Below are 24,365 nucleotides of genomic sequence, written 5' to 3'. Positions count from 1 at the left end.
TTTTCACATTTTATCACCTGACAGTCCAGGATGTTGGTTTACTATTGACAAGTTACCAGTTAAAAAAAAGATGTTGGTTTACTATTCACATTTTGAGTGGTTTAGTCCCTAAGTATCTTAAGAAGTTTTCAACAATGTATGAGGTATAATGCCAAGATAATTTTATGCCCTTCTCTTCGAGGACCTATATCTTGATACAAGATGCTTGAGAAAGTCTTAAATTTTTGTTGCAATTTCTTTAATGCACTCTTGACATGGCTCGATACTCTTTCCAGGCCTCAAAATTATCAATAGAGGACTGTTTGGCTTGTCATGACCTTTTTGAGGTGATGCTTGTAGATCATTCACAAAGGTTAGTTTTATGGGTGAACATGGGAATCCTACTGTGATGACGCTTCCACTCAGCTTGCTATCTGTGCATATATCTTATTTGTTGGAAGTATCATTATTGAAGTTGAATGTCCCTTTTCTACAGGGTATTGGAGACTTTTGCAGTCAAGACGTTAATGCAGGTTAATTGGCAAGGTTTATTTAATTATGTGTCATCATCCTTTAATGAGTTTGTCGTTATTTCTAACCGGTTCTTAATCTTTCACAGTTTATGCTCTTTTTACTATGCCATCCAAATTGGGATATCCGAAGAGCAGCTTATAATTCTACGAGGAGGATAGTTTCTGCTACCTCACAGTTATCTGAAACTTTAATGGTTGAATTTTCGAGTTATCTCTCTGTTGTTGGTGAAAAGGTTATTCAAATAAAGATGAGGTGAACTTTCTACACATGCTTATGCCTTTAATATTCCCCACACTGAACCTTTAGACAAAGGGATTTAAAAGAAAATTATGTTTGAAGAAGCCACTGTCTACCATCTCAAAAAAAGAAAAAAGAACCCATTTTGTCTTGGAGTGGACCTTGTTTGCACTGCAGCCATGAAAAAAGACACAACTTATCGAGATTAGGTGTTCTATTATGGATTTTATAACCTGATTTTGTCCAGGATGTATATATCTTAGCTAGGAACAGGATCAAATTTTAAGTGACATATCTAAGTCCTGCTGCAGTACTCGAATGTGCCTTGGGGGGGGGGGGGGAGGGGGGAGTTTTAGAGGCAGTGTTGTGAAAAGCGCGCTTCAAGGCGAGGCGCTACTGGTGCGCTTCTTTCTCCTGAGGCGATGCGATCTGAAAAAGGCGCTTGCTTCAGATAAAAAAGCGAGAAGCGACACTATGGAAAAAGCGCTATAAAGTGCGCTTTTTTATAAAAAAGCGTCAATTAGGTTTTTTTTTTTAAAAAAATCTGAAATAGATACAACTAAATTTTCTTTCACGACTTTACGACTTTACTCTTCTTTCGCTGCTTCTCTTCTTCACGACCGCGACTGCATCTCTCTTAACCAGCTTCATCTGATCGGTGAGTTTCTTTTCTCTTCGACCTGCTTCTCCTCTTGTTGCTCTCTTTGTTTTTCCTTTTCTCCTCTTTGGGTAATGCAAACAAGACTCTTCTCTTCTCTGATGTAGTTTTTTCTTCTTCTCTGCTGCGATCTGCTACTGTTTCTTTTCACAATTACTGACCTGTTTTTTTGGTTAATATTACTGCCTCCTCTGTTTTTTTCAATTCTTTTGCTGTTTTTTTCGTTTTTATTTCTGTACACTGACTGTGATCAGTGTGTATGCTTGCTGCTCTGTTTTTTATTTTTTTGACACTTCTTTTTTGCTTGTAGAGTTTGAGGATCTTGTTGAAGAATATGAGTTTGAGTCTTTGTGATTTAATTATGTTTTTGATTTTTTGCTTTGTATGTTATGACTTATGAGTATTATTGACTATCGATTTTCATTTAATCTGAGAATATATTACATCTATTCAGTTATTTAATATTTTTTTATTTTTATACTAAATGTCGCTTTTTTAAAAAAAGCGCGCGTTTCGCTTCTGTGAAGCGAGCCCTCGTCGCTTTTTTCTGCTTCTCGCTTCCCGAAACACTGGTTTTAGGTGAAATGGGTGGTCCTTCTGGTGTGGAAGGAAAGGAATGGAATGTATTTCAAAGATAGGCCCAGTTTTGTTCCGAAAGTGAAGCGGAATTATATTGTCTCTTTATTTTTGGTGTAATGAACAATGTATAGAAGAAGTAGATGAACTAGTAGAATTTTTAGGAGCACAGTAACTAGTCTTTCTCTTGTTTCCTATTTATCTCTCTTTTGGAGGTCTCCAACATATCTTTAATGGGGAGGAATACAATAATTGCAATTTCTCAAAGAAAAAAAAGTATGGATGGATATATTAGTGCATAGGGTTCTGAAATTATAAAGTTCTTGGTATAAGAAAGCTAGTTTCACCCTTCAGGGTGGCCCAGTGGTTTGGGCTTGGGACTTCCATGTTGGAGGTCTCAAGTTCGAAACCCCGTGCCAGCGAAAGCAAGGGGTTTTACTTTTGGGTCGAGCTCGTTGCACCGAGTTTGCCTAGTGCAGGTTACCTCTCCTATGTGGTTTGCGAGCTATTGCATAGGAAAGGGTTTTTTACCCTGTGCGTACCCAATGAGTAGCGGCTTTCCCTTGGCATAAAAAAATGAAAGCTAGTTTTGGATTCAAGGTCCACTAATTCTGAACTTTTATAAAATTTTAACTCTCTGCTCTTTATTAATTTTTTAATAACCAAGAAATCTCTGATGGCCAGTTGGACACTGTTCGAAACTAGAAGTATGATGTGCCTGCATTGATACCTTTTTCCTTTTAAATATCAAGCTTTTGTCTGTGACAGAGGTCTAATCCATGATGCGCACCTGATCCAAACATCACATGTTACTTTCTTACCATGCGGCCAATACCTTGGATGAAATAACATTCTCTCAACCAGTGTGCCAACATCAGCATTTCCTTAAAATCTCTGCACTTGATTTTTATGGTTTTCCATTATATATTTCATTTGATTGTCTACTCCTATTAGTGTTCTGTGCTATGTGTATTCTTTTCTTGGATCATGTTGTTTGTTGCTTTATTGTGCATATAAGTGTGAAGTAATTAAGGTTTGTGCTTAAAGCTCACAAAAACCTTTGTGCTCTACTCAATTTACTTGTTGAAATACTGCTTATGAATTATTCTTTGGGTCTTTAAAGGTTATTAGGATTAACTGAATTAAAATTCAATTAGTAATGATATATCTAACTATTTCATGTTCAAGTACTTTCATATCTCTTCTGATTCAAAAGCATCGGACCAATGGTTTGTTGCAGCGATACTGAAAATTTAGTGGATGTTCAAGTTCCATTTGTTCCATCTGTTGAGGTCATGGTCAAGGCTTTGATTATAATGTCGTCTGCTACTTTGGCTGCTGCACCAAGAGCGTATTTGCAAGTTGTATTTTGCTCGCATCATCCGTGCCTCATTGGAACAGCTAAAAGAAATTCTGTGTGGAGGGTAATGTACTAATCTGTCTTGTTTTGTATGTCCTGAATCCTACTCAATAGCTGCTGATTAGATTGGATTTTTCTTCGACACCCTCCAATGAAGAAAAAGAAAAAGAAATATTTATCTGCTCTTTACCTGATTCATCCTAAAATGGTTTAATATTTCCTTTTCGTTTTTGCTTCTTTTTCTTTTGGTTTGGGAAGCAAGCAAGAAGAGTAGCAGTGGGAGGAGACGCAATGCCATAAAATAAGTCACTGAAACATAAATCTCGAAACTACTAAACAATATTTAGAACCTGGTCATATCCCTGTTTCTATGTACTTAAAGGATAAAATATTAAAATATGGATAGGATTGGATTCATTTACCAATCATATAACAACTTTACTAACACTTGTACAAATACAAGAGCATATACTTGGTGGTACCATGATGAAATTTAGAACTTTGCTCTAAATGGTGATAACAAGTAGCACTCCGGAAATCCACTAGGATATAAAGCTTTCTATATGCCTTGCTTATTTGGTACTAGATTGTATCTTGCCGAAGTTTATGAAGATATGGCCCTAATCATCTAAACAGTTTAAAATGAAACTAATCAGGAAAGTTGAAGGGAATAGTGATAATTGTGTCCTTAAAAGTGTCTTGTCTTCTTGAAGCAGCACTTAGTAGTCCACTTTTAGCTTTTCTTATTACTAACATGTTTGTTTGGCCTCATAGTTGGAGCTTCTTATGAATAGAGTTAGTCGTTTTTTACAAGACAATAGTATGAGTATTGTTTCTGCACACTGTGTTTGGTCTTGTCAGGATTTACTTACACTTGGATGAATTTACTTATTCTTTTTAATATTTATTTCCCTTTTTTGTTGCCTTTATTTTCTGTCTTTCCTTCTAGTTGAGAAATTATCTTATGCATATTTCACTTTATTTTGTCTAAACCGCTTTTCTTTTTGTTGTTTGTCAGAGGGTGCAAAAATGTTTGCATAAACATGGTATTGATGCCATTGGTTCTGTCACAACTAATGTGGTTGGTTTGTGCAAGGTGAACTGCAACTTCTTTTATGTTACTTTCCATTTTTTGTGGAAGACCATTACTGACTTTTGAAAGATCTACATATGATTGGGGAATGCTGATATAGGATGTTTTGGAAAACTATATTGCTTTTAGGCATTGTTCTGAATCATGTCAAAATTATGATTACCTCCTCTTCCCTATTATAATTTCCTAATAACTTCATCTGGAGTTGGACGAGTGGAAGTAAAATTGGTTGGCTGTGGGTTCTTTCCTTTCTGTGTAAGGAAGTAAGAGCGAGAGAAGTTTAACGTGTTGGGATATCGAAGCCCTTCATATTGCTTTTTAGTTCTTCCATAACTAGATGGAAAGGTTGAAGTATAACACTTTTATTTCCTTTCAAATGCTCAAACAACCAAAAATAAATCATCAATAGTAGCCGAAATGAAGTAAATGAGTCAGTTCTCCTGTCTTTCACGTTCCCCCTCCCTTTCCTTGAGCCAAGCAGATTGTATAGTCAACTGGATGCCATCCTTCATTTTCATATGTGCAGTAACTTGTCCCATATTTTAATCTGCAGGGTTTGTTGGGACCGACGGGCTTGATGAGTGATAATCATTTTGCGCAAGAAGCAGCAATAAACTCCTTATCAACTTTGATGTCCATGTTACCTGCAGAGACCTACATAGAGTTTGAGAAGGTTACTGGCACGGTTCTTTTGGAGTTATTGTTTGTCACTTGTTATTGCTTAACCTGGTTATAAATTCTTTAATTCTCGTTGGCAGTTCTTCAATGATCTTCCAGACCGTTTGGCACATGATATGTTATCTGAAAATGACATTCAGGTAATATCATCACCTTTCCTCTCACTAGATTCAATGATGGTTGCAACACATGATTTTTTAGAAAATTATGGATCATGTTAGCTTTTGTATAATATCATTGTGATGTTTTGCGCTTGGATACGACATTTAATAAATAGTTGTTTCAACATGATTTTGAAAAAAGTAGTATTTGAAGTTAAAGTTGAAAAAGGGTATTTGGAATTTGAAGTTGTGTTTGGACATGCATTTCACTTTAAAAATGTTAAAGGTCTGAGGGATTTTTTTAGAACTTGACAAAGTGGTTAGACCAGTTTTTCACACTCGGAAAACTCAACTTCAAGTTTGATTGAAAAATTGCATTCAATGTATAATCAACAGTTTCTGAAAAATTAAAGTTGAAAAAAGCAAAAACATTCTATGCACAAACAGTTCCTTGTGTATATGTATATTAATTAACGCAAATTACTGGATCTACATCTGGGTATGTTATTTTCATATCTTATATCTGACAATTAGGCATGCTATAGTCTAAGCCCTTATGACATGTCAGTTGTACGAGAGCTTTGGGGTAGGGGGTGGAGACATTATGAGGATTCTTTGAACTTTTGATCTTGTAAGTTTTCCTCCCAATTACTGTTGATACCCTGTTCCACTCTGGACCAGCTTTCACTAATCTTGTGATGACAAACTCTTTTGTTTCCTCAACTGCTTTAGGTTGTAATATTTTATTCTTTGTTTAGGCATTGTTACATGCCTAATTTTCTTATTCTGCCTAACAAATTTAGTTAGTTGCAAAGAAACATCTTTTTATTAACCAGATTTAAACTTTTGTATAGATACGATTGAAAACAAATATGCTAATTATGTTACATAAAAGGCTAAGGATATATTTGGAAAACAGTCAAATCCCTATCATCAAATCTATCATTAAACCATGTCCTTAATTGTTTTGAATCAGGCCCTGTGCAATACACGCTAAACTTTCTTAGTTTCTTCTAACTATGGGAGTAAAAACCAGAGGGGGGATAGTAACCCATGGAAAATATGCTGGTGAACGAATGACCTCCAACTGGCCTGAACTCCTTGGCCTTTGGAAAACTTTATATCTGTCATCCTACAAAGAACCCCTTCTATGCCTTTTTTCTTTTTTCTTTTTCGCTTCTTGAGTATTTCAGGGGCTTAGGAGGAAAGGGATTGCAAGTCCCAGAATTTCCAATTTTTAAAATTTTTGATGTGTTACTGTCTCAGATATTGTATAGAGCTATTGTTTCCTGGCTTCCTAATAAGTGTATTTAATGTCATTGTCCTTATATACTATTTTGATCACCTTCTTTCTTTTTACCGTCCTAATAGGTATACTGATTATCTTTCTGATTTGCTTCATTGTCTCTCTTGCGTTTAGATATTTCAAACTCCCGAAGGAATGCTTTCGACTGAACAAGGTGTTTACATTGCTGAATCTGTTGCAACTAAGAACACAAAACAACCAAAAGGCCGTTTTAGGCTTTATGATGACAATGATGGCCCTGTGAGTGCAAATCTACCTTTCCCAAGTCCAGAATTGAATATCTTCCTTACTTAATTCTCTTATGGTAGAGTTTGCTTTCGCATACAGGACCAAGTGAGTTCTAATCACACTGCAAGGCGTGAGCTCTCTAGCAAAGAGGTTACTGGAGTTGGGAAAAAAGACGGTGGAAAATCATCAAAGAAAGCTGGTACCTTTTTGATACTTCCTGTTTTTATTGAACTTGATTTTCTCATTGTAGATAGTTTTGTTAATCCTCTCTGTCTTTATATTTATTTCTTTAGATAAAGATAAGGGAAAAAGTGCAAAGGAAGAGGCACGTGAGGTGCAGCTAAGGGAGGAAGCATATATACGTGGAAAGGTCACGGTTGTAAAAAAGAACCTTTCATCAATGTTGAAAGCTTTGGGAGAAATGGCCATAGCGAATCCTGTCTTCACTCACAGCCAGCTACCTTCCTTGGTTAGTGTGCTCTATGCTCTCCACTATCCAATATAATATCTTTTCTGTACATTAAGCAGGTATCATCTAATATATTCTACTCAACCAAACCCTCATTCATAAAATAAAAGGCCTATGTTGCTTAGGAAATATGTAAGGAATATCACTGAAGTGAAAATTTCAGCTGTTCCCTCCAGTTTCATCACTGTGAGGCTGTAACTATCAAGAGTAAATATTTGGATTATTAGATTTTGCTGGTCTTAACTATTGTTGAAAATATATAATGAGGAATCAGCATCTTAGAACATCTTTCCCTTGTTCCTATTATCGTGTCGAAATGGTTTACTCTATGGTAACAGTTTAATGCAACCTTCTGTTGGCTTGTTAAAAAGAAGAAAACGCTTGTGCTGCTCAGTCAGGAAAGAGTACCAAACGTGGGCCTTTTGAGGAATTTATGCTATGAGTGCAAGTAGAGTTAACTTTGAATTATTATCTAAAGTTGAATTTTAGCATGGATTTCTCAGAAAAAAGCAGCAAGTCTTAGTTAGCCTATTGTGACATACTTTGAAGTTCAGACTTCAGACATGTTACACTTTGACGCCCACAGTATGAAAACATCAATTCTCGTATTTCCAGCTGATGATGGGACTCTTATCTGATATTGTTAGACTTTCTTTAATATTAGTGGGCATATAGTCCAATTGGACAATTGAAATTTTTTTCTTCAGTGAAGTGGGTTGAGAACCATGAGGTCTTATGTTCAGTTCCCAACAGAGGTAAAAACACCAGGTGATTTCTTCTCACCTGTCCAAGCCTTGGTGGAGACAGTTACTTATCACGTGCAGGTGGGAGGTAGCACGTACCCTTGGGATTAGTTGAGGTGTGCTCTCTCCCAGCCACCATAGTTATCAAAAAAAATATTCTTCCATTTAAAATCGGCAAAAATGTCCGTGGCTAAGCTTCATATATCAATCATGTTTGACTCAAGACAACTTGCAAAAGAGAGGCTACGACATATATAGTTTGTGCTATCCATGTGAAAGAGAGATTGAATTGACTGGGACATATACTTGCATTGCAAGTGACAACTAAACTCCCGGATATGTTTCTGAATATGCTCTACTTGAAATGGGCAATGCCATATTCCCAAGAGCTACTGTTTCTCTGGAATGGATAAGTTATCACCAAGAAGTAAAGAAGGATGTGAAACACAATCCCTGCATGCATCTGGTGGATAATTTGGAATAGGAGGAACCTCAGGTGTTTCAAAATAGGGAAGAACCCATCAGTAAATCAAGATTGAATGCTTATTCTTGCTGTCATTTTTTGTGTAAAAATGAACAAATAGAGGACATAGAAGCTCATAGAGTTCATCAGTGTTATACGGGACTGTGAAGTTACCTTTTGTAGTCACGTAAATACCCAAATGCCCAGATCCTTACAGATTATGTAGGTTAGTATTTAAGGAAGTCAGGTGCAATCTTTTGCTCTAGAGCACCTCCTTGGTGCTGCCTGTCAAGCTTTTGAGTTGCTGGACCCAAAAAAAATCTATGAAGTTAAGCTGGGAAATAGATGTTGATTTGTAGTACAAGGGGAAGCAAATGCCGAAAGGTTATGAAAACTAATTAAGTTAGTGGGTGTTGAGTCAGGTAGCAAACATTTATTTCATCTTTCTTAAAGTTTATCACACTTCAACTTACCCTTTTCTCCCTTGATTCACTTTTGTAGACTGATATCCTTGTGTTCGTGAACTTTAGTTAGAGACTTCACCCAAACTAGTTTCTATCTTCTAGATTTTTCTGCCTTATTTTTTTTTCCTGAAACTGGTAACTTTAGATATTTATGTTTTATCAAATTAGTTTAATTCCATTTGCCTATAATAACAAGGGAAAAGAAATTATGCCATTATGTAACTGTTCTTGTGTATAGGTTAAATTTTACGGGTCATGTCCTTTTATGTTGCTGCCTTATACTTTTCTATTTAATCTAATATTTAGGTGAAGTTTATCAATCCTCTACTACGGTCACCAATAGTTGGTGATGTGGCATATGGAACCCTGGTGAAGCTTTCAAAGTGCACTGCTACTCCACTTTGTAACTGGGCTCTTGAAATTGCAACAGCCTTAAGGTTAATTATGTCAGAGGATGTTGATGTCTTATGGGGTAAAATTCCTTCTGCTGGTGAGGAGGTATCAAATGAAAAGCCTGGTCTTTTTGAGCGTGTAACGAACGGCTTATCCATCTCTTGCAAAACTGAGGCTCTCCCTGTGGATTCATTTACTTTTGTTTTCCCTGTAAGTTTGTGGTCTGATCATGTCAACTTTACTTTCCTGGTAGTTATTCTTTCCTTTGTCACTGAGACACTGACATTTTCTGATATACATTTTTTTTTCTTTTGTTGCATGCGTAGGTAATGGAGAGAATATTGTTATCTCCCAAGAAGACCAAACTTCATGATGATGTTCTCAAGATAATATTCTTGCATTTGGATTCGTTTTTACCTCTACCTAGAGTTCAAATGCTCTCAGTTACGGTCACTACAGCTTCTTGTTGTTTATAACTTGATTATTATTCCAGTATCTATTTCTGACTGATTATCTTGGTGAACTTTTAGGTTCTGTATCATGTCCTGGGTGTTGTTCCTGCTTATCAAGCATCTATTGGACCAGCATTAAATGAGTTATGCCTTGGGCTGCAACCAGCTGAAGTGGCACCTGTATGTGACGTGGTTATGAATATCTTCTATGAGCTTCAACATAACACTTATAATCTCTTGTGTTTCATGGACTTTTGCAGGCTTTATGTGGTATTTATGCTAAAGACATCCATGTTAGAATGGCTTGCTTAAATGCTGTGAAATGCATTCCTGCTCTGGCTAGTCATTCTGTCCCTCAAAGTAGTGAAATTGCCACCCGCATATGGCTTGCATTACATGATCCTGAAAAGGTATTACATTCTTGTAGAAGTTACTTTTCTAGTGATAAATGCTTAATTCTGGGTTTTCAGTCCCTTTAGATATTACTCCCTTCATTTCAATTTGTTTGTCTGGTTTTGACTTGGCGGAGTTGGAGAAAGTAAAGAGAACTTTTGAATCTTGTGGTCTTAAACTAAAGAAATGTTGAATGTACGAAAATGCCCTTTAATGTCGTGGTCTTTGGGATTTAAGAGTTGTTAAAAAAGGAAAGAAACATTCATTCTGAAAGGGATTGATTAGGGAAGTAAGACAACAACTTGGAATAGAGGGAGTAAATAATGATATATTGTTCAGATTTGCACAATAACCAGTAAGGGATAATGCTTTCATCAAGTGTATGAATCCCGTTCACATACTTGGTGTCTATTTTTATTTTTGCTGTACTCTTGTCTAATATATAGGTTGGGCATGATAACTGGTTTCAGGTATGGTATTGTTTCAAATTTCAACAGTATAAAATTCAAGATTTTGCGTTAGAAAAGATTTAAGACTTTCAGTCTATCTCAACATTCCACAATATCATGAGCTCTACACGCTTTCCTGGACCAGGAGGCAACTGGAAATACTTACTTTCTCTTCTTTTTTTTGCTGGAAAGGTGTTTCTATTTTCCTTGAGTTTTAGAGTTTGAATTTGTCATTTCTTCTTGTGACATAAAACATCCCTGTATACCTTTCAATTTTTTAACAGCTCCCATATCATTTTAGTTGGGGTATAAGTGGGATATTAACATAAGCTAGGAAAATGAATTAAAATGAGGAGATACGGGTACACTATGTAATGCTTTCTCACTAGTGTTGGCGTAACAGAAGTGCAAAACCCACATGCATCTAAAGATTTTGGGTTCTGTGCTTCATAGAATTTGTTCTACTCAGGAAGCATCTTGGCAACTAATTTGTAAGGAGGGTGCGTTAAGTGTGTTATTATTTTGTCCTCTGGTTGGTTAGAACGTGTAAATGATCTGGTATGGTTGTTTCTCCCTTTACCTGCTACCTACTTTGAAGAAAGTGGGAAATTTTTGGATGTATTTGGTTTGCTGTTTAGACTGAAATAAATAAATGACGTTTTGATGATTCTATGAGTTCCACCAAGAAGATACAGTCTATTTGTATATTTTCTTTTGCTTATAGTGTAGGATGGAACACGTGAATGAAGCTGAAACAGTTTTAGAAACATTAGAATCCCTAAAAAGTTAGACAGGGCACACTTTTTTTTTGGTCTTGCTACATTGTACAGTCCCAATAACACACCCTTAGTGCTGTTCTAATCTATAAATTAATTTACCTCTTCAAAAAGAAATTGGGCAATCGCCTGACTAACGATTTGATCCTTCCCAGATATACAGTTTATACAGTTCTGCTTTCCTGTTAGTTGAAAGTGACAAAAAGTGATGGCTTGATTTTAGTTAAATCGTAGGAGCGTAATAACTTAAGTATCTGAACAGTATGGTCTTATGATATTTGCTTATTTTATTTACTTAATCGACTGTAAGTCTTGATTATTTTAAGTTAGGTTGTCCATATAGCAGCAATTCTGACATCCATTTCAAATTTGTGTACCAAGTGTTGTTGTAATTCAGTAGTCCTATTTTATGTTCAAAATGTTATCATTTCAGTATGAAATATTTGTGTTTACTATTCAGTGTGTTGCTGAAGCTGCTGAAGACATCTGGGATCATTACGGGTATGACTTAGGAACAGATTACTCTGGCATTTTCAAAGCTCTTTCCCATGCTAATTATAATGTGCGAGTGGCTGGCGCTGAGGCCTTGGCTGCTGCTTTAGATGAAAGTCCAGATACGATACAGGTTTAATTAGCTTATATGGTCTGTTTTCTGGAGAAGTTATTAAAATTTCTTAACTGACAGTGTGAACGTTTTTTTGGATAAACAATGCTTTCAGGAATGTCTTTCAACTTTATTTTCTTTGTACATCCGTGATGTTGGTTCCGGTGAAGATACCTTCGATTGTGGATGGGTAGGCAGACAAGGAATAGCATTGGCTCTACTTTCTGTGGCTGATGTTCTTAGAGCAAAAGACCTTCCTGTTGTTATGACATTCCTGATTTCAAGGGCACTGGTAATAAGTTCTTTCTCTGAATGAGGTGTTGTTAATCATGTCAATGTTTTAATATATCATACTGAATGATAAAACCTAAGATCTGCATTTTTTCTTTTTGTTCTTTCTTTCTCTCTCTTTCAAAGATTGCTAATGATAACCAACAGGTGAACAGATATTCTTCTTTACTTCTGTACATACTGATTTTGGCAATGAAGTTTTTCTAAGAGTTTGTCTTATTATAGTTATACGGAACACGTTAACTCTCTTACAATTGAAAGATTTTTGCTGAGATACTTCTTTTCTTCGCTTTTAAGGAGTTCCGTCCTTGTATCAAAAGCTTTAAAGTCCACATCTTCTGATATGTACTAGCTGTTTTATGAATTGTGGTGCTTCTCTTGGTTTTGTAACCCATCAAAACAGAACTTTCTGGAAATATATGATAATTCATAAGAAAAGGTTTTATTCTGTTTGGGTTTGAGTAGTGGGGGCTTTTGAATTGCAGGCAGATCCTAATGCAGATGTTAGAGGAAGAATGATCAATGCTGGCATAGTTATTATTGACAAACATGGAAGAGATAACGTCTCATTGCTATTCCCTATTTTCGAAAACTACTTGAACAAAAAGGTACGACATATTTGTTTCCAAGATCGTCTATTTCCTTTAATCTTAAGAAGTTACTTTTGGTTGGGGGTGAATGATTGGTGTTCGAGTTTTTCATGTTGATCCTATTGCCATTTTGTGGCTGCTAAAAGCTAGTTATAGGCTTTGAATATATATCATATGTTCAAATACCAACTGTTTGTTGATTGTGCAGGCTTCAGATGAGGAGAAGTATGATCTGGTCCGTGAAGGTGTGGTTATATTTACTGGAGCTTTGGCAAAGCATTTGGCCAAGGTAATTGATCCCCCCTTTTATAAACTTGGTTCACAGTAAGCACTTTTAAAGATTTTGATTCTAAGACCTTGTCTATTAAACAGGATGACCCTAAGGTTCACACAGTTGTAGAGAAGTTGCTGGATGTACTGAATACTCCGTCTGAAGCTGTTCAGCGAGCTGTCGCTACCTGCCTTTCTCCACTTATGCAAGCAAAACAGGTTAATTCAGCATTTTCTTGAAATCTTCTTTATACTATGCAGCTGTAACAAACAGGAAACATTGCCACATGTCATGATTGTAAAATCTTGAACAATCTGTAGTTACTATACTCCTCGTTAACAGTCAAAAGTGTGCTTTTGTTTACTGCCAGGCTACTTAGACTCTTCATAACGTACCTGTGTCAGAAGGATATGTTTTGGGTTTGGGTATCTCATCTAGATCTCACGGAATATGCCTTGAGCTGGCTAAAATTTGGATGTCTTACCAATTAAAAAAGGAGATGTGCATATACCCAACTCATATCCATGTCCATATCCATATTCGAGTCACGTATAATAGGTTAGCTGCATGGAATGATATATGTTGTATCCTAGTAAGTTGTGCAGTTTTACATCCCTCCTGTAGAAGGGTTCTTCCTTTTAGTGAAGCAAGTAAAAAGAACCATTGTGACAAATTGACAATATTCCGGAACCATCTGTTATCATTCTATAATTAGCATGAATCTTGCAGCGAGGCCTTTCAGTTCTATGATGAATAAAATCCAATATGATAATCCATGTGGCATTTTTGTTCCCTTTTCCTTCAGGCTATCGGAGTTCTGAGGTGGTAACTGGAGAATTGTTTGGTTAACTACAGACTCATTCTCATGCATTTACCATGCTAATACCGATAGTCCCTGGGGATATTTTGGAATAAACTTTTTTTTTTTTTGGGAAACTGGTAAGGTTGAATTCTTCAGCATTAAGGGCATGCTGGCTACCTCCAAAAAGGAATAATTACAAATTTCCTTTCAAATCTATAATCTGGTCTATATCATCTATACAAAGCTGTTTACACCAAAAAGTGGAGATACTATACAATTCCATTTTACTTTGTGGATGGAATTGGATCTATCTTCAAAACATCTTCCATTTCTTTCTTTCTAGACTGACCACCATACACATGATGGTATTAGCTTACACCATCTCTTTTGACTCTAACTGCCTCCCCTCCTTATCCGACAGCTCAACAGATCTGATGTATGTTCTGGCATTGTTCAGTTCATGCTTGTGATGTTGAGAAACAAATTCCAAATTTGAGCAGTAAACTTACAATGCAATCCAGGAAGTTTCCCCTGTGAAGTTGCACAAAAAAGCACCTAGGACCAGTTGTCTGCCTTTCTTTTGTAGAACTTCTTCTCTTAAACATGCTCTCGTTATCGCTAACTAGGTGAAACACTTCACTTTTGTAGGAATGTCACTCTTCCAAACATAGTTCCAATTATACTTTGGGGCTCCTGTCATCCCCATTACTCCTCTTTTGTAGGCATTGTTGACTGAGAAGACTCCATCCTTGCTATGTTTCCACAGGATCTTGTCTGTTGCTGTTGTAGTTATAATCATTCCAGCTAGTTTTTCCAGTAGCACTGCCACCCTCTCCACCTCCCAGTCATTAAGTAGTCTTCTTAAAGATATGTCCTATCCCTGTTCTGTCCAACAATCACTCACTCTAGCATCAGGGTTCTCACAGATTAGAAACAAATATGGATAAAGTTCTTGAGAGAGGTTTGATCTATCCAACCATCTTTCTAAAATTTAGTTGAGTTTCCATTACCCACCTTAATATACATATTTCCTTCCATTTGTGGCCATAGGTTCCTGATTGTCCTCCATACCATATGGTTCAGAGGTGATTTTTGTACACCAGGGATTTAGTTCTCCATATTTTGCGACAATAACCTCCTTCCAGAGAGCTGCATCTTCCTCAGTGTATCTCCATAGCCATTTCATCAAAAAGCTTTCATTTTGCAACCTCGAATATCTGATCCCTAAACCCCTTTCTTTGCTAAGAAGAACATTCTTCCAATTGACTAAGTTATAACCCTTTACCTCATTGTTTTTCCATGGGAAGTTCCTTCTAAGTTTGTCCAGTTTTTTCACCACCTTTGCTGAGATTGGAAACAAGGACATCACATAGGTTGGTAAAGAGTCCGGAACGGAGTTTATGAGGATCAATTTCCCCCCTAGGGATAGGTGTTGTGCCTTCCATCTAGCAAGTTTCTTCTCTGTTTTCTCCAGAATACCATTCCATATCTACATTGTTTTGTGTTTGCTACCCAGGGGCATGCCCAAGTATATGGTAGGCAAATGCCCGACTTTGCATCCCAATATATTTGCTAGTTGCTGGATCTAAGGGACCTCATTTACCGGAAAGAGACTACTTTTTCTCCAATTTACTTTCAACCCTGAAACTGCTTCAAACAAAACCAAAATGACTCTGATGTAGATAATTTTTTCTGCTGTAGGCTCACAAAAGATGCTAGTATCATCCGCATAGAGCAGATGGCACACTTCTTTTTCTTCCCCACTCTATCTTCAACCTTAAAGCCTCTAATCCATCTTTTTTGAGTTGCAATCCTCAAATTTAACATGTTCGCTTGAACCCATTCAGTTGCATTTGCTTCCATATCTTCCTCTTGTGAACTGATGTCCATCTGGAGTGGAACTGGTTCTGACTCTGCGTACATGATTTCCAAAGTGTCTGAAAAATCCGTCTCCTCCTCTCTTTGTTTTTGACTTTTGATAGCCTCGTCAATTATCAGAATCTCCCCATGTTTTTGTTTTTCTAACCGATCCTTGTATGCTTTCTTTCTTCGCCTGCGCCGACCTTCTTCCTTTCCCTTCATGCAAAACTCAACCTCCTTATTCTTATCAAAAATGACAAAATTACTTACCTCCAAGTTGTTCTGCACTTGAATGGCTTCAGTAGAAGGTTCTGTGAATGACGTTTTAAACTCTATTGGGCTTGAATGAATATCTTCAGAGATAGTGGCTGAAGGTTGTGTTGTATTTAGATCAATGGGCTTCTCAGAAGCGAGCCCAAGTTTGGCCCCTAAGTAATTGAATCCCTTTCCGTTCTTAAATCTGTACCACATGTAAATTCACTGGGACCCGCATGTGGGTCCTGCAAATAAAAAAACACTCATGCCCAGGCACATGCCTACTGCTGCTAGCTACTCCTTTCCCTTTTCTTGATATATTGATATCCAATGTATTTTCCCCTTCTGCACATCCCCTATTTTTTTGTAAAGTCATTGTCTTCTGGTCAGAACTGTGAAAAGATCTGAACTCCAGTTCCCTCTCTCCTCTTTGGTTCAAAATCTGCTCCTCTTTCTTTTTCCAGTAAAGTGCCGGCAGCTCACACCAAATCGGTAGTGAGTATACAAAGTCTCCGTCAGCCGTTTCAATTTCCATAGGGATGGTGTCCCTTGGTCCGCTTACCCTGATCTGAGTCCATCTTAGATGATTTTTCAGCTCAGTTTCTTCAGTTTCCAGCCAGTCTCCACATCTATCCCCGATCTCACATAGCTTTTAAGTTTGTTCGTTTTTGTTGAGAAAGTTGACGTTTATTGACAAAATATATCTGTACTAATTACATCAGGGGTTTAAAGTTAGCAAAACCAAATATATCTATCACCTATACTCCTCCTAAACTATCTAAAAGTGAGTAATATCCTCCACTTTTGTGGTGAGTACATAGTTACATAAAAAAAGGTTATATGGCAATTCAATTTCATGCTCTGGAAAGTAGTTACATAAAAAATAAAAGGTTATATGGTAATTCATTTCATGCTCTGGAAAGGGATGCTCTTGTTTTCAAAACATCTCTTTTCTTCCATATTGTCCATCAGATGCAAGCAGGGACAATCTTCCATCTCTCCTTATGGTCCAACATGTTTCCTTCTCTATTCCATCCTGTCAGGGCTTCTGATGTATCCTTGGCATGGACCAACTGATACCCCTCAAGTTAAAAACACATTCCACAGTTTCAGTGTCACTCTACAGTGAATGACGAGAAGGTTTGTTGTCTCTATTTTTCTCTATCACTAAAAGAACACCTGGAACATAATTTGCTTCCCCTTTCATTAGATTGTCCTGAGTTAGTAGTGCTTGCCTGGCTACCAACCAGGTGAAACAAGCCACCTTGTGGGGTATCTTAACTTTCCATATCATCTTCCAAGGCCGTGATAAGAGCGTTGCAGCTGGCCTATAAGGTGTCTGTAACCTGATTTTGTTGTGAATTTCCCATTTTTGGCTCTCAACCATTGTAGACTGTCTTTATTTGTGTTAAGGCTATTGGCCTGCTCTAAAGAATTGAAGAAATCTGTGAGTTTGTCTATTTCCCAGTCATTTCCATCCTTGGTTGTACCTGACATCTGCTACTGCTGCCTCCTCCTGTTGGTTCAGATTGTAGATCACAGGGTACACCTGTTTCAAGGGGTATTAACCGACCCACGCATCATTCCAGAATGATATCCTTCTTCTGTTTCCTATTTCAATCCTTGAATTTTTCCAAATTTAAGCCACTGCATCCTGATTGTTTTCCATAAACCTACCTCATTAGGGCTTGTAGCTTCCTTAGTGATCCATAGGTCTTCCATTGTATATCTGGAAGCTATAACATCTTTCCACAAATCCTGTTCTCCAGAGACAAACCTCCATAGCCACTTCAAGATAAGACTTTGGTTCTGTACTTTTTCCTCCTTTTTTGTTGTTGATGACAGCAACCCACTTCACCAAGTGATACTTTTAAGCTTTTAAGTTTGTTTTGTAATTCAACTTTCTCTAGCATTCTCTCTCCTTGTTCTGTACTGGATAAAGTCCTGGAAATATAAATTACTAATTTGTGTCCTAGTTCTGTTTCCATTTTGACTTTGTTTCTTCCAGATTGGTTCTCTGATATTTTGCTTCCGTAGTCATTTCAATTTCTTTCTGCTGTTATAAATATTTTTTTGTTAGTTTATACCTAATTTGCAAGCTGAAACTGGATTCTCTTTTTGCTCATCTCTTCTCTTGCACCAGGAGGATGCACCATCTCTGGTTTCTAGGCTTTTGGATCAGCTAATGAAGAGTGAAAAATACGGAGAGCGTCGTGGTGCAGCATTTGGACTTGCAGGGCTGGTTAAGGGATTCGGAATATCTTGCCTGAAGAAATATGGCATTGTAGCAGCATTACATGAAGGTTTTGCTGACAGGTTAGTCTTCTGGCATGTTTCAATCACTCTAAATTAGAGGTTGATATACTCTGTGATTTCAAAAATAAAAATAAAAAAACCCTTCTCAAAAAAGTTACCCTGTGATTTGGCACAGTGGTTTTCTGTTCTTTTCCAAGGATTTGATGAAATGTCATGAATAACATCCCGGTTGAGGCATTATATAATGGAATTAGTGAGAAGAACTCATTCTTCTATTTACCTTTATCTTTATGTGCTAGACATTGTTGAAGTGAAATTTCCAGTTTATGGGCTTTTATATCAATGGTAATTATTAAAAATATTCTGTTTGCCTTTGTAGCTCGATTATGTGCTTTTGCTTGTGTCTTAAAAATGTAAATGGATAAATGTTTCTAGGCTTGATTTTTCAATTGAATCTCCCTGTCTGCACCTGCCCGCAACAAGGGGAAAAGTGGGGAAAAGTGACTTTGTTATCTTTCAGCTTGTCACCTCTTTTCTTTATAGTTGCTACTAAAGTTCGAGCTCTGAACTTTAGAAGACTATTTCATGAAATGTCTACATCTATTAGCTGTGTTCAGACCATAGTTATACGTTTCTAATATGACCTGTGAGCTGTTCATGCAGTTATCGAATTGTACATTAGTATTGAAAAGAATTGGACTTAATAGAGAGGAATGGATAAATAGGACTCATACACCCGATCCAAACTAATGTGAGATCGAGGTGTAGTGTATGTTTCTGTCATAGTGTAGAATTTCAGGTCATTTCTTGCTTGGCATTTCAGCTAGAAATAGTTGACATCCAACATTGTTTCATTGATATGGCTTTGTCATGGGGTTGCGAAATTCATTATATTTCAATAACTGCACCTCTCTACATATGAAAGTTTCTCCTTCCAGGATCTGAATGATGTATTTTTGCAGGAATTCGGCTAAGAGCCGTGAAGGAGCACTGCTTGCATTTGAATGCTTCTGTGAGAAGCTTGGGAAGTTGTTTGAACCGTATGTCTGATGTTTATATTTCTTTTATCCAGAAATCATACAAATGAAATGCTTATCCTTGTTGTAATTTGAATTTGGATTTGGAATTAATCAGCTTTGTTTCACCTGTCTCCCCGTTTTTCCTTCAGGTATGTAATTCAAATGTTACCGTTCCTCTTGGTTTCTTTCTCTGATCCAGTGGTTGCGGTGCGTGATGCTGCTGAATGTGCTGCTCGGGCAATGATGTCTCAGCTTAGTGCTCAAGGAGTGAAATTAATTCTTCCATCACTTTTAAAGGTTCTTACTTTTAGCTTTTCCCCTGTACCTTACTGAATGCAGTTGACTCTATCCATACTTTATTTGTTTGGTGATGTGGTTAACTGGATGATGGACTAATCTTGCACAGTGTTGTTTATGCACACTTATAGAGTACTCTTACAAGTAATGCTCAAAATTCTTTTCCAGTGTACATCTATCTAGGAAGTTTCGTTTAGTTTATTGGGACTCTTAGAGATGGGAATAATTTTGAGAATGCTCTTCCAATGATGAGAAGTTGTTGCACAGTGGGTCACGTTGGTTAGCCTTTGAGGACTGTTTGGTTGCGTAGGAATAGAGAAACTGTAACCTTAATGCACCCTTGCTCTTTGTTTTTTGAAGAATAAGTGCTGCGTTTTAGAAGCATATTGTAGGTTTTTATTAACTTTTGGCATTTGTGCATTTCTCTGAAAAGACACAATTGGATCCTGAGTTCTGTTGAAAAACCTATATGGATCTAAAATGGCCAGAAAAACATTGATATTCTGCTGTAGTTGAGGTGCTGTTATTAAATATTTTCCCATGTGTTTCGGAATCACTTCACTCATTATTAGTTAGCCTTCATTACATGAGACCTATTTTTACAATTATTTTTCTGCGTCAGGGCCTTGAAGATAAGGCTTGGAGAACCAAGCAGAGTAGTGTACAACTTCTTGGTGCCATGGCCTATTGTGCTCCACAACAATTGTCGCAATGTCTCCCTAAGATTGTGCCGAAGTTAACTGAGGTTTGTCCTACTGCCTGCAAACTTAGTACTTGTGTCTTTGACTATAGTGCGGTACTAGTCTCGGTTTCTTACCGCTTTGTAATACTGTACAGGTGCTTACTGACACTCATCCCAAGGTTCAATCAGCTGGACAGACAGCTCTTCAACAGGTTGAACTATCGCATAGATCAAATTTCTCTTACTTTCCGTGTTCTACTTCGTGCCATTTATTGTTTAGTATTATCTTTTGTTGAGTATAGGTTGGGAGTGTTATAAAGAACCCTGAGATATCTGCACTTGTCCCTACTCTTCTAATGGGTCTTTCAGATCCTAATGAGTATACAAAATACTCCCTTGATATTCTCCTCCAGGTAAATATGTTTACCGATAACATGTTATCTGGTTTCTATGTACCTATATTGGATAGGTAATCTGGTTTCCATGTACTCTCTGACAAGCTGATTCAAATTCTTTCAGACAACCTTTGTGAATTCAATTGATGCTCCTTCTCTGGCGTTGCTAGTACCAATTGTACACCGAGGGCTTCGTGAAAGGAGCGCTGAGACTAAGAAGAAAGCTGCACAAATTGCTGGAAATATGTGTTCATTAGTGACTGAGCCTAAGGACATGATACCCTACATAGGACTACTGCTCCCTGAAGTTAAGAAGGTACATCTGAAAATAATTGGAGTAACATTTATGATTAGTGCAAAAGTTGACTCAAACATTATTTTCACACGATTTCAGGTACTTGTAGATCCAATTCCTGAAGTTCGATCTGTTGCTGCAAGAGCTATTGGTTCTCTTATACGGGGTATGGGAGAAGAAAATTTCCCAGACCTGGTACCTTGGTTGTTGGATACTTTGAAGTCTGATGGAAACAATGTTGAGCGTTCTGGGGCAGCACAGGGACTTAGTGAGGTATAATTATCTCACCCCGTGTGACTTGGTTACACCTCTCTCTCTCTCTCTCTCTTGTTATAAGGAGTTGATTACCTCCCTTTTCTAAGACTTTATGTCTACAAGAATCTATCACTGGGATGTGTGGGTGGGGTGGGGGTGAGGCTCAAGCCTTTTCACTTGAATATATTTTGGATATTAATTCTAAGTTAGCATTATCATTGTCTCTTACCTTTGCTCCTTTGTCAAGATGTAAATCTAATAGATCTTTTTCGGACTTTAGAGGAGTTCTTTCAATATTGGCGCCAAGATTAAGGTTTTATGCTGTATGCAAACTTTGCTTTCCCTCTTGCATCTAGTTCAGCTGGGTGATTTAACTTTAAAATTAGTTATTGACATTGTTTGCATATAATAAGTTGAAATGGCTTTTGGGTATCTTTCTCTTGTTGGCTCTGCTTGTTTCAAATTTGGCTGTTGTGGAGTGAGGGCCAAGAAACAATATTAACAAGCGCGGAAACCTTTTGTGCATCATTAAGGAGTTTTGGGGCTGGTGGGTGGGTCTGGAACCAGTAACAAAGAATGGAGACTCGGTTTTTGAGCTGCTTAAGGTTCTCGTTTTCACATTCAACCTACAAGTGTTTTTTCCTCTTTCCCAGGTATTGGCTGCATTAGGAATGGAGTACTTTGAGAACATACTTCCTGATATAGTACGAAATTGTTCTCATCAAAAGGCATCAGTACGTGATGGCCACTTGGCACTCTTTAGGGTAAGAACTTTTTTAAGAAAGTTTGTGTCCAGGAAGATGGATAACTTCCTACTTTTGTATATTTTCTCATATGGGATTATATGGCTACTTGTAGTATCTGCCAAGATCTTTAGGTGTGCAATTCCAGAACTATTTGCAGCAAGTTCTTCCAGCTATCTTAGATGGTAAATTTCTCTCTCTCACTCTATCTCTCTTACAAACAGGTGCAAACACTCACACAGAGATGAACAAAAACAGCATTCTTTCTTTCTAGTTGGAAGAAACCGTTGAAGTATTATGAGGGACAGTCTTTTATGTTATCTAGCATTGAGTGATTCCTTGAATTAACAATTTATTTTACAATAGGTTTGGCCGATGAGAATGAATCTGTGCGTGAAGCAGCACTCAGCGCTGGGCACGTTCTGGTGGAGCACTACGCAACTACGTATGCCTTCTTTGTCATCTTCCACATCTAGTTTTAAGTTTGTCTCCTTAGTTTGCTTTTGGGGTCCTGTCAATGGCTATGAATTTAGTGCTATGATATAATTGATGTAGATATACACAATGGAAGAGGCTATCTTGAAGTGAATAAGAATGCTGTTATGATTACAGTTTGAACTATAATTGATATGCTGACCATTTTGTTACTCAATGATCTTCTTTGGTTCCAGATCTTTGCCTCTGCTTCTTCCGGCTGTGGAAGAAGGTATTTTCAATGATAACTGGCGTATCAGGCAGAGTTCTGTAGAGTTGCTGGGTGACCTTCTGTTCAAGGTATGTGTTGCCCTTCAGCATCATACTGTAGGATGAAGTAGGTTTATTAATGTATTATTTTCTTCTAGGTTGCTGGAACATCTGGAAAAGCACATCTTGAGGGTGGTAGTGATGATGAAGGTGCCAGTACTGAGGCTCAAGGACGAGCTATTATTGAGGTACTCGGGAGGGACAAGCGTAATGAAATCCTTGCTGCATTGTATATGGTCCGAACCGATGTCAGCATAACCGTACGCCAGGTACTATGGGATACTTCAATCATAGTGCTAGACTTGTTTTGAGATGCTGTATAGTAATGAATTAACTTCAATTACTCTGTATTTTCTTTTTCTCAGGCTGCTTTGCATGTTTGGAAGACCATTGTTGCAAATACTCCGAAAACATTGAAGGAGATAATGCCTGTACTGATGAGCACATTGATAAGTTCTCTAGCGTCTTCATCCTCTGAAAGGAGACAGGTATGCTGTTACCCTTGTTTGTGGTAAACAAAAATGTATTCAGTAGTTCTGGGATAAGAATTCTGTGGTCTGAAATTCGCAGGTTGCTGGACGAGCACTCGGTGAGCTTGTTAGGAAGCTTGGAGAAAGAGTCCTTCCTTTGATTATCCCAATATTGTCACGGGGTCTAAAAGATCCAAATCCAAGTAGAAGACAAGTGAGTACTTTACTTCTTCTGTATGCTTCTAGGTGTTTTCTGTAATTTCTCTGCATGTTGTCTGTCTTAGAGTACTTCATGTTAATCTTCGTTCATCTATCCAAATTGGGAGTTATAGTTTCATTGCGAACAGAGTTAAGGTATATCTTAGTGAGATAACGTTGTACAGCTGAAGCGTATTTGGGGGGTGATGATTTTCAGAACAAATTATATGATTGAGCTTCTTTGTTAGAAATGTACTGGAAGTCTTGTTAATAGAAAAGAGCTAACAACTTTTGCTTAAGCTCTGTGTGAGCCCTTTTGTCTATTCTGTAATTCTGCATCTTAAAAAAATTCACATTTTTTGTATAGGCAGTTTATATGCTTAAATTCCCAAATTTGTTGCTCGATTCTTCACTAACGTTGTAGTGATACAATATAGTCATGACTTCATGGTGGCTGAAGCGTGTATCCTTCTATCTTGATACTTATTTATACTGTTCCAAACAAAAGGGGTCAGAAATGGCTCTGCAACTACAAAAAGTTCTCATCCTTTTGCCTTCATTAAACACAGTCTTACGGCTTACCTTCACACTTGCAATCACAATGTACCAATAAGACGTAGTTTGTTTCCACTTCTCATTTTTCTTTTCTGCCTACCTTTAATACTTCTAATTTCAGGGTGTCTGCATCGGTCTAAGTGAAGTAATGGCCAGTGCTGGCAGGAGTCAATTGTTGAGTTATATGGATGAGCTTATCCCCACAATTCGGACAGCACTTTGTGATAGGTGTGGTATCTTTTGTTTATATTACTATGAAAATAGCACTTTTTTGCATTTCCATTCCAAAGTAATTCTTTGGTTCTTTATTCAACAGTATGGGCGAGGTTCGGGAATCAGCAGGCCTGGCATTTAGTACTCTTTACAAGGTAAACCCTCAGATCTAGCCAATCATTGATATATTTTACTGAGAACTTCTCAACACTAATCTT

General features: G+C 37.4%; 1 protein-coding gene across 1 annotated transcript in view; it reads left to right on the top strand.

Moving 5' to 3' along the window:
- LOC101246338 (protein ILITYHIA) overlaps window positions 1–24,365 on the top strand; it is a 45,725-nt gene that overhangs the window by 6,970 nt on the left and 14,390 nt on the right. The window contains exons 8-43 of the mRNA XM_010321520.4: window positions 276–352; window positions 476–512; window positions 599–765; window positions 3,225–3,408; window positions 4,363–4,440; window positions 4,991–5,110; window positions 5,196–5,255; window positions 6,637–6,762; window positions 6,850–6,949; window positions 7,044–7,219; window positions 9,196–9,492; window positions 9,609–9,725; window positions 9,813–9,914; window positions 9,995–10,144; window positions 11,813–11,977; window positions 12,072–12,248; window positions 12,733–12,855; window positions 13,046–13,126; window positions 13,210–13,326; window positions 18,169–18,341; window positions 19,244–19,321; window positions 19,450–19,597; window positions 20,220–20,342; window positions 20,435–20,491; window positions 20,582–20,692; window positions 20,799–20,990; window positions 21,069–21,242; window positions 21,878–21,988; window positions 22,083–22,152; window positions 22,334–22,412; window positions 22,639–22,741; window positions 22,810–22,980; window positions 23,077–23,199; window positions 23,282–23,395; window positions 24,056–24,162; window positions 24,251–24,302. Coding sequence (XP_010319822.1) covers window positions 276–352; window positions 476–512; window positions 599–765; window positions 3,225–3,408; window positions 4,363–4,440; window positions 4,991–5,110; window positions 5,196–5,255; window positions 6,637–6,762; window positions 6,850–6,949; window positions 7,044–7,219; window positions 9,196–9,492; window positions 9,609–9,725; window positions 9,813–9,914; window positions 9,995–10,144; window positions 11,813–11,977; window positions 12,072–12,248; window positions 12,733–12,855; window positions 13,046–13,126; window positions 13,210–13,326; window positions 18,169–18,341; window positions 19,244–19,321; window positions 19,450–19,597; window positions 20,220–20,342; window positions 20,435–20,491; window positions 20,582–20,692; window positions 20,799–20,990; window positions 21,069–21,242; window positions 21,878–21,988; window positions 22,083–22,152; window positions 22,334–22,412; window positions 22,639–22,741; window positions 22,810–22,980; window positions 23,077–23,199; window positions 23,282–23,395; window positions 24,056–24,162; window positions 24,251–24,302 — 4,440 coding nt within the window. The remainder of the gene's footprint in view (window positions 1–275; window positions 353–475; window positions 513–598; window positions 766–3,224; window positions 3,409–4,362; window positions 4,441–4,990; window positions 5,111–5,195; window positions 5,256–6,636; window positions 6,763–6,849; window positions 6,950–7,043; window positions 7,220–9,195; window positions 9,493–9,608; window positions 9,726–9,812; window positions 9,915–9,994; window positions 10,145–11,812; window positions 11,978–12,071; window positions 12,249–12,732; window positions 12,856–13,045; window positions 13,127–13,209; window positions 13,327–18,168; window positions 18,342–19,243; window positions 19,322–19,449; window positions 19,598–20,219; window positions 20,343–20,434; window positions 20,492–20,581; window positions 20,693–20,798; window positions 20,991–21,068; window positions 21,243–21,877; window positions 21,989–22,082; window positions 22,153–22,333; window positions 22,413–22,638; window positions 22,742–22,809; window positions 22,981–23,076; window positions 23,200–23,281; window positions 23,396–24,055; window positions 24,163–24,250; window positions 24,303–24,365) is intronic.

The sequence above is a fragment of the Solanum lycopersicum genome, chromosome 4 (genome assembly GCF_036512215.1).
Source record: "Solanum lycopersicum chromosome 4, SLM_r2.1".
NCBI lineage: Eukaryota > Viridiplantae > Streptophyta > Magnoliopsida > Solanales > Solanaceae > Solanum > Solanum lycopersicum.
The sequence above is the reverse complement of the archived record's forward strand: the minus strand, read 5'-3'. Positions and strand labels throughout refer to the sequence as shown.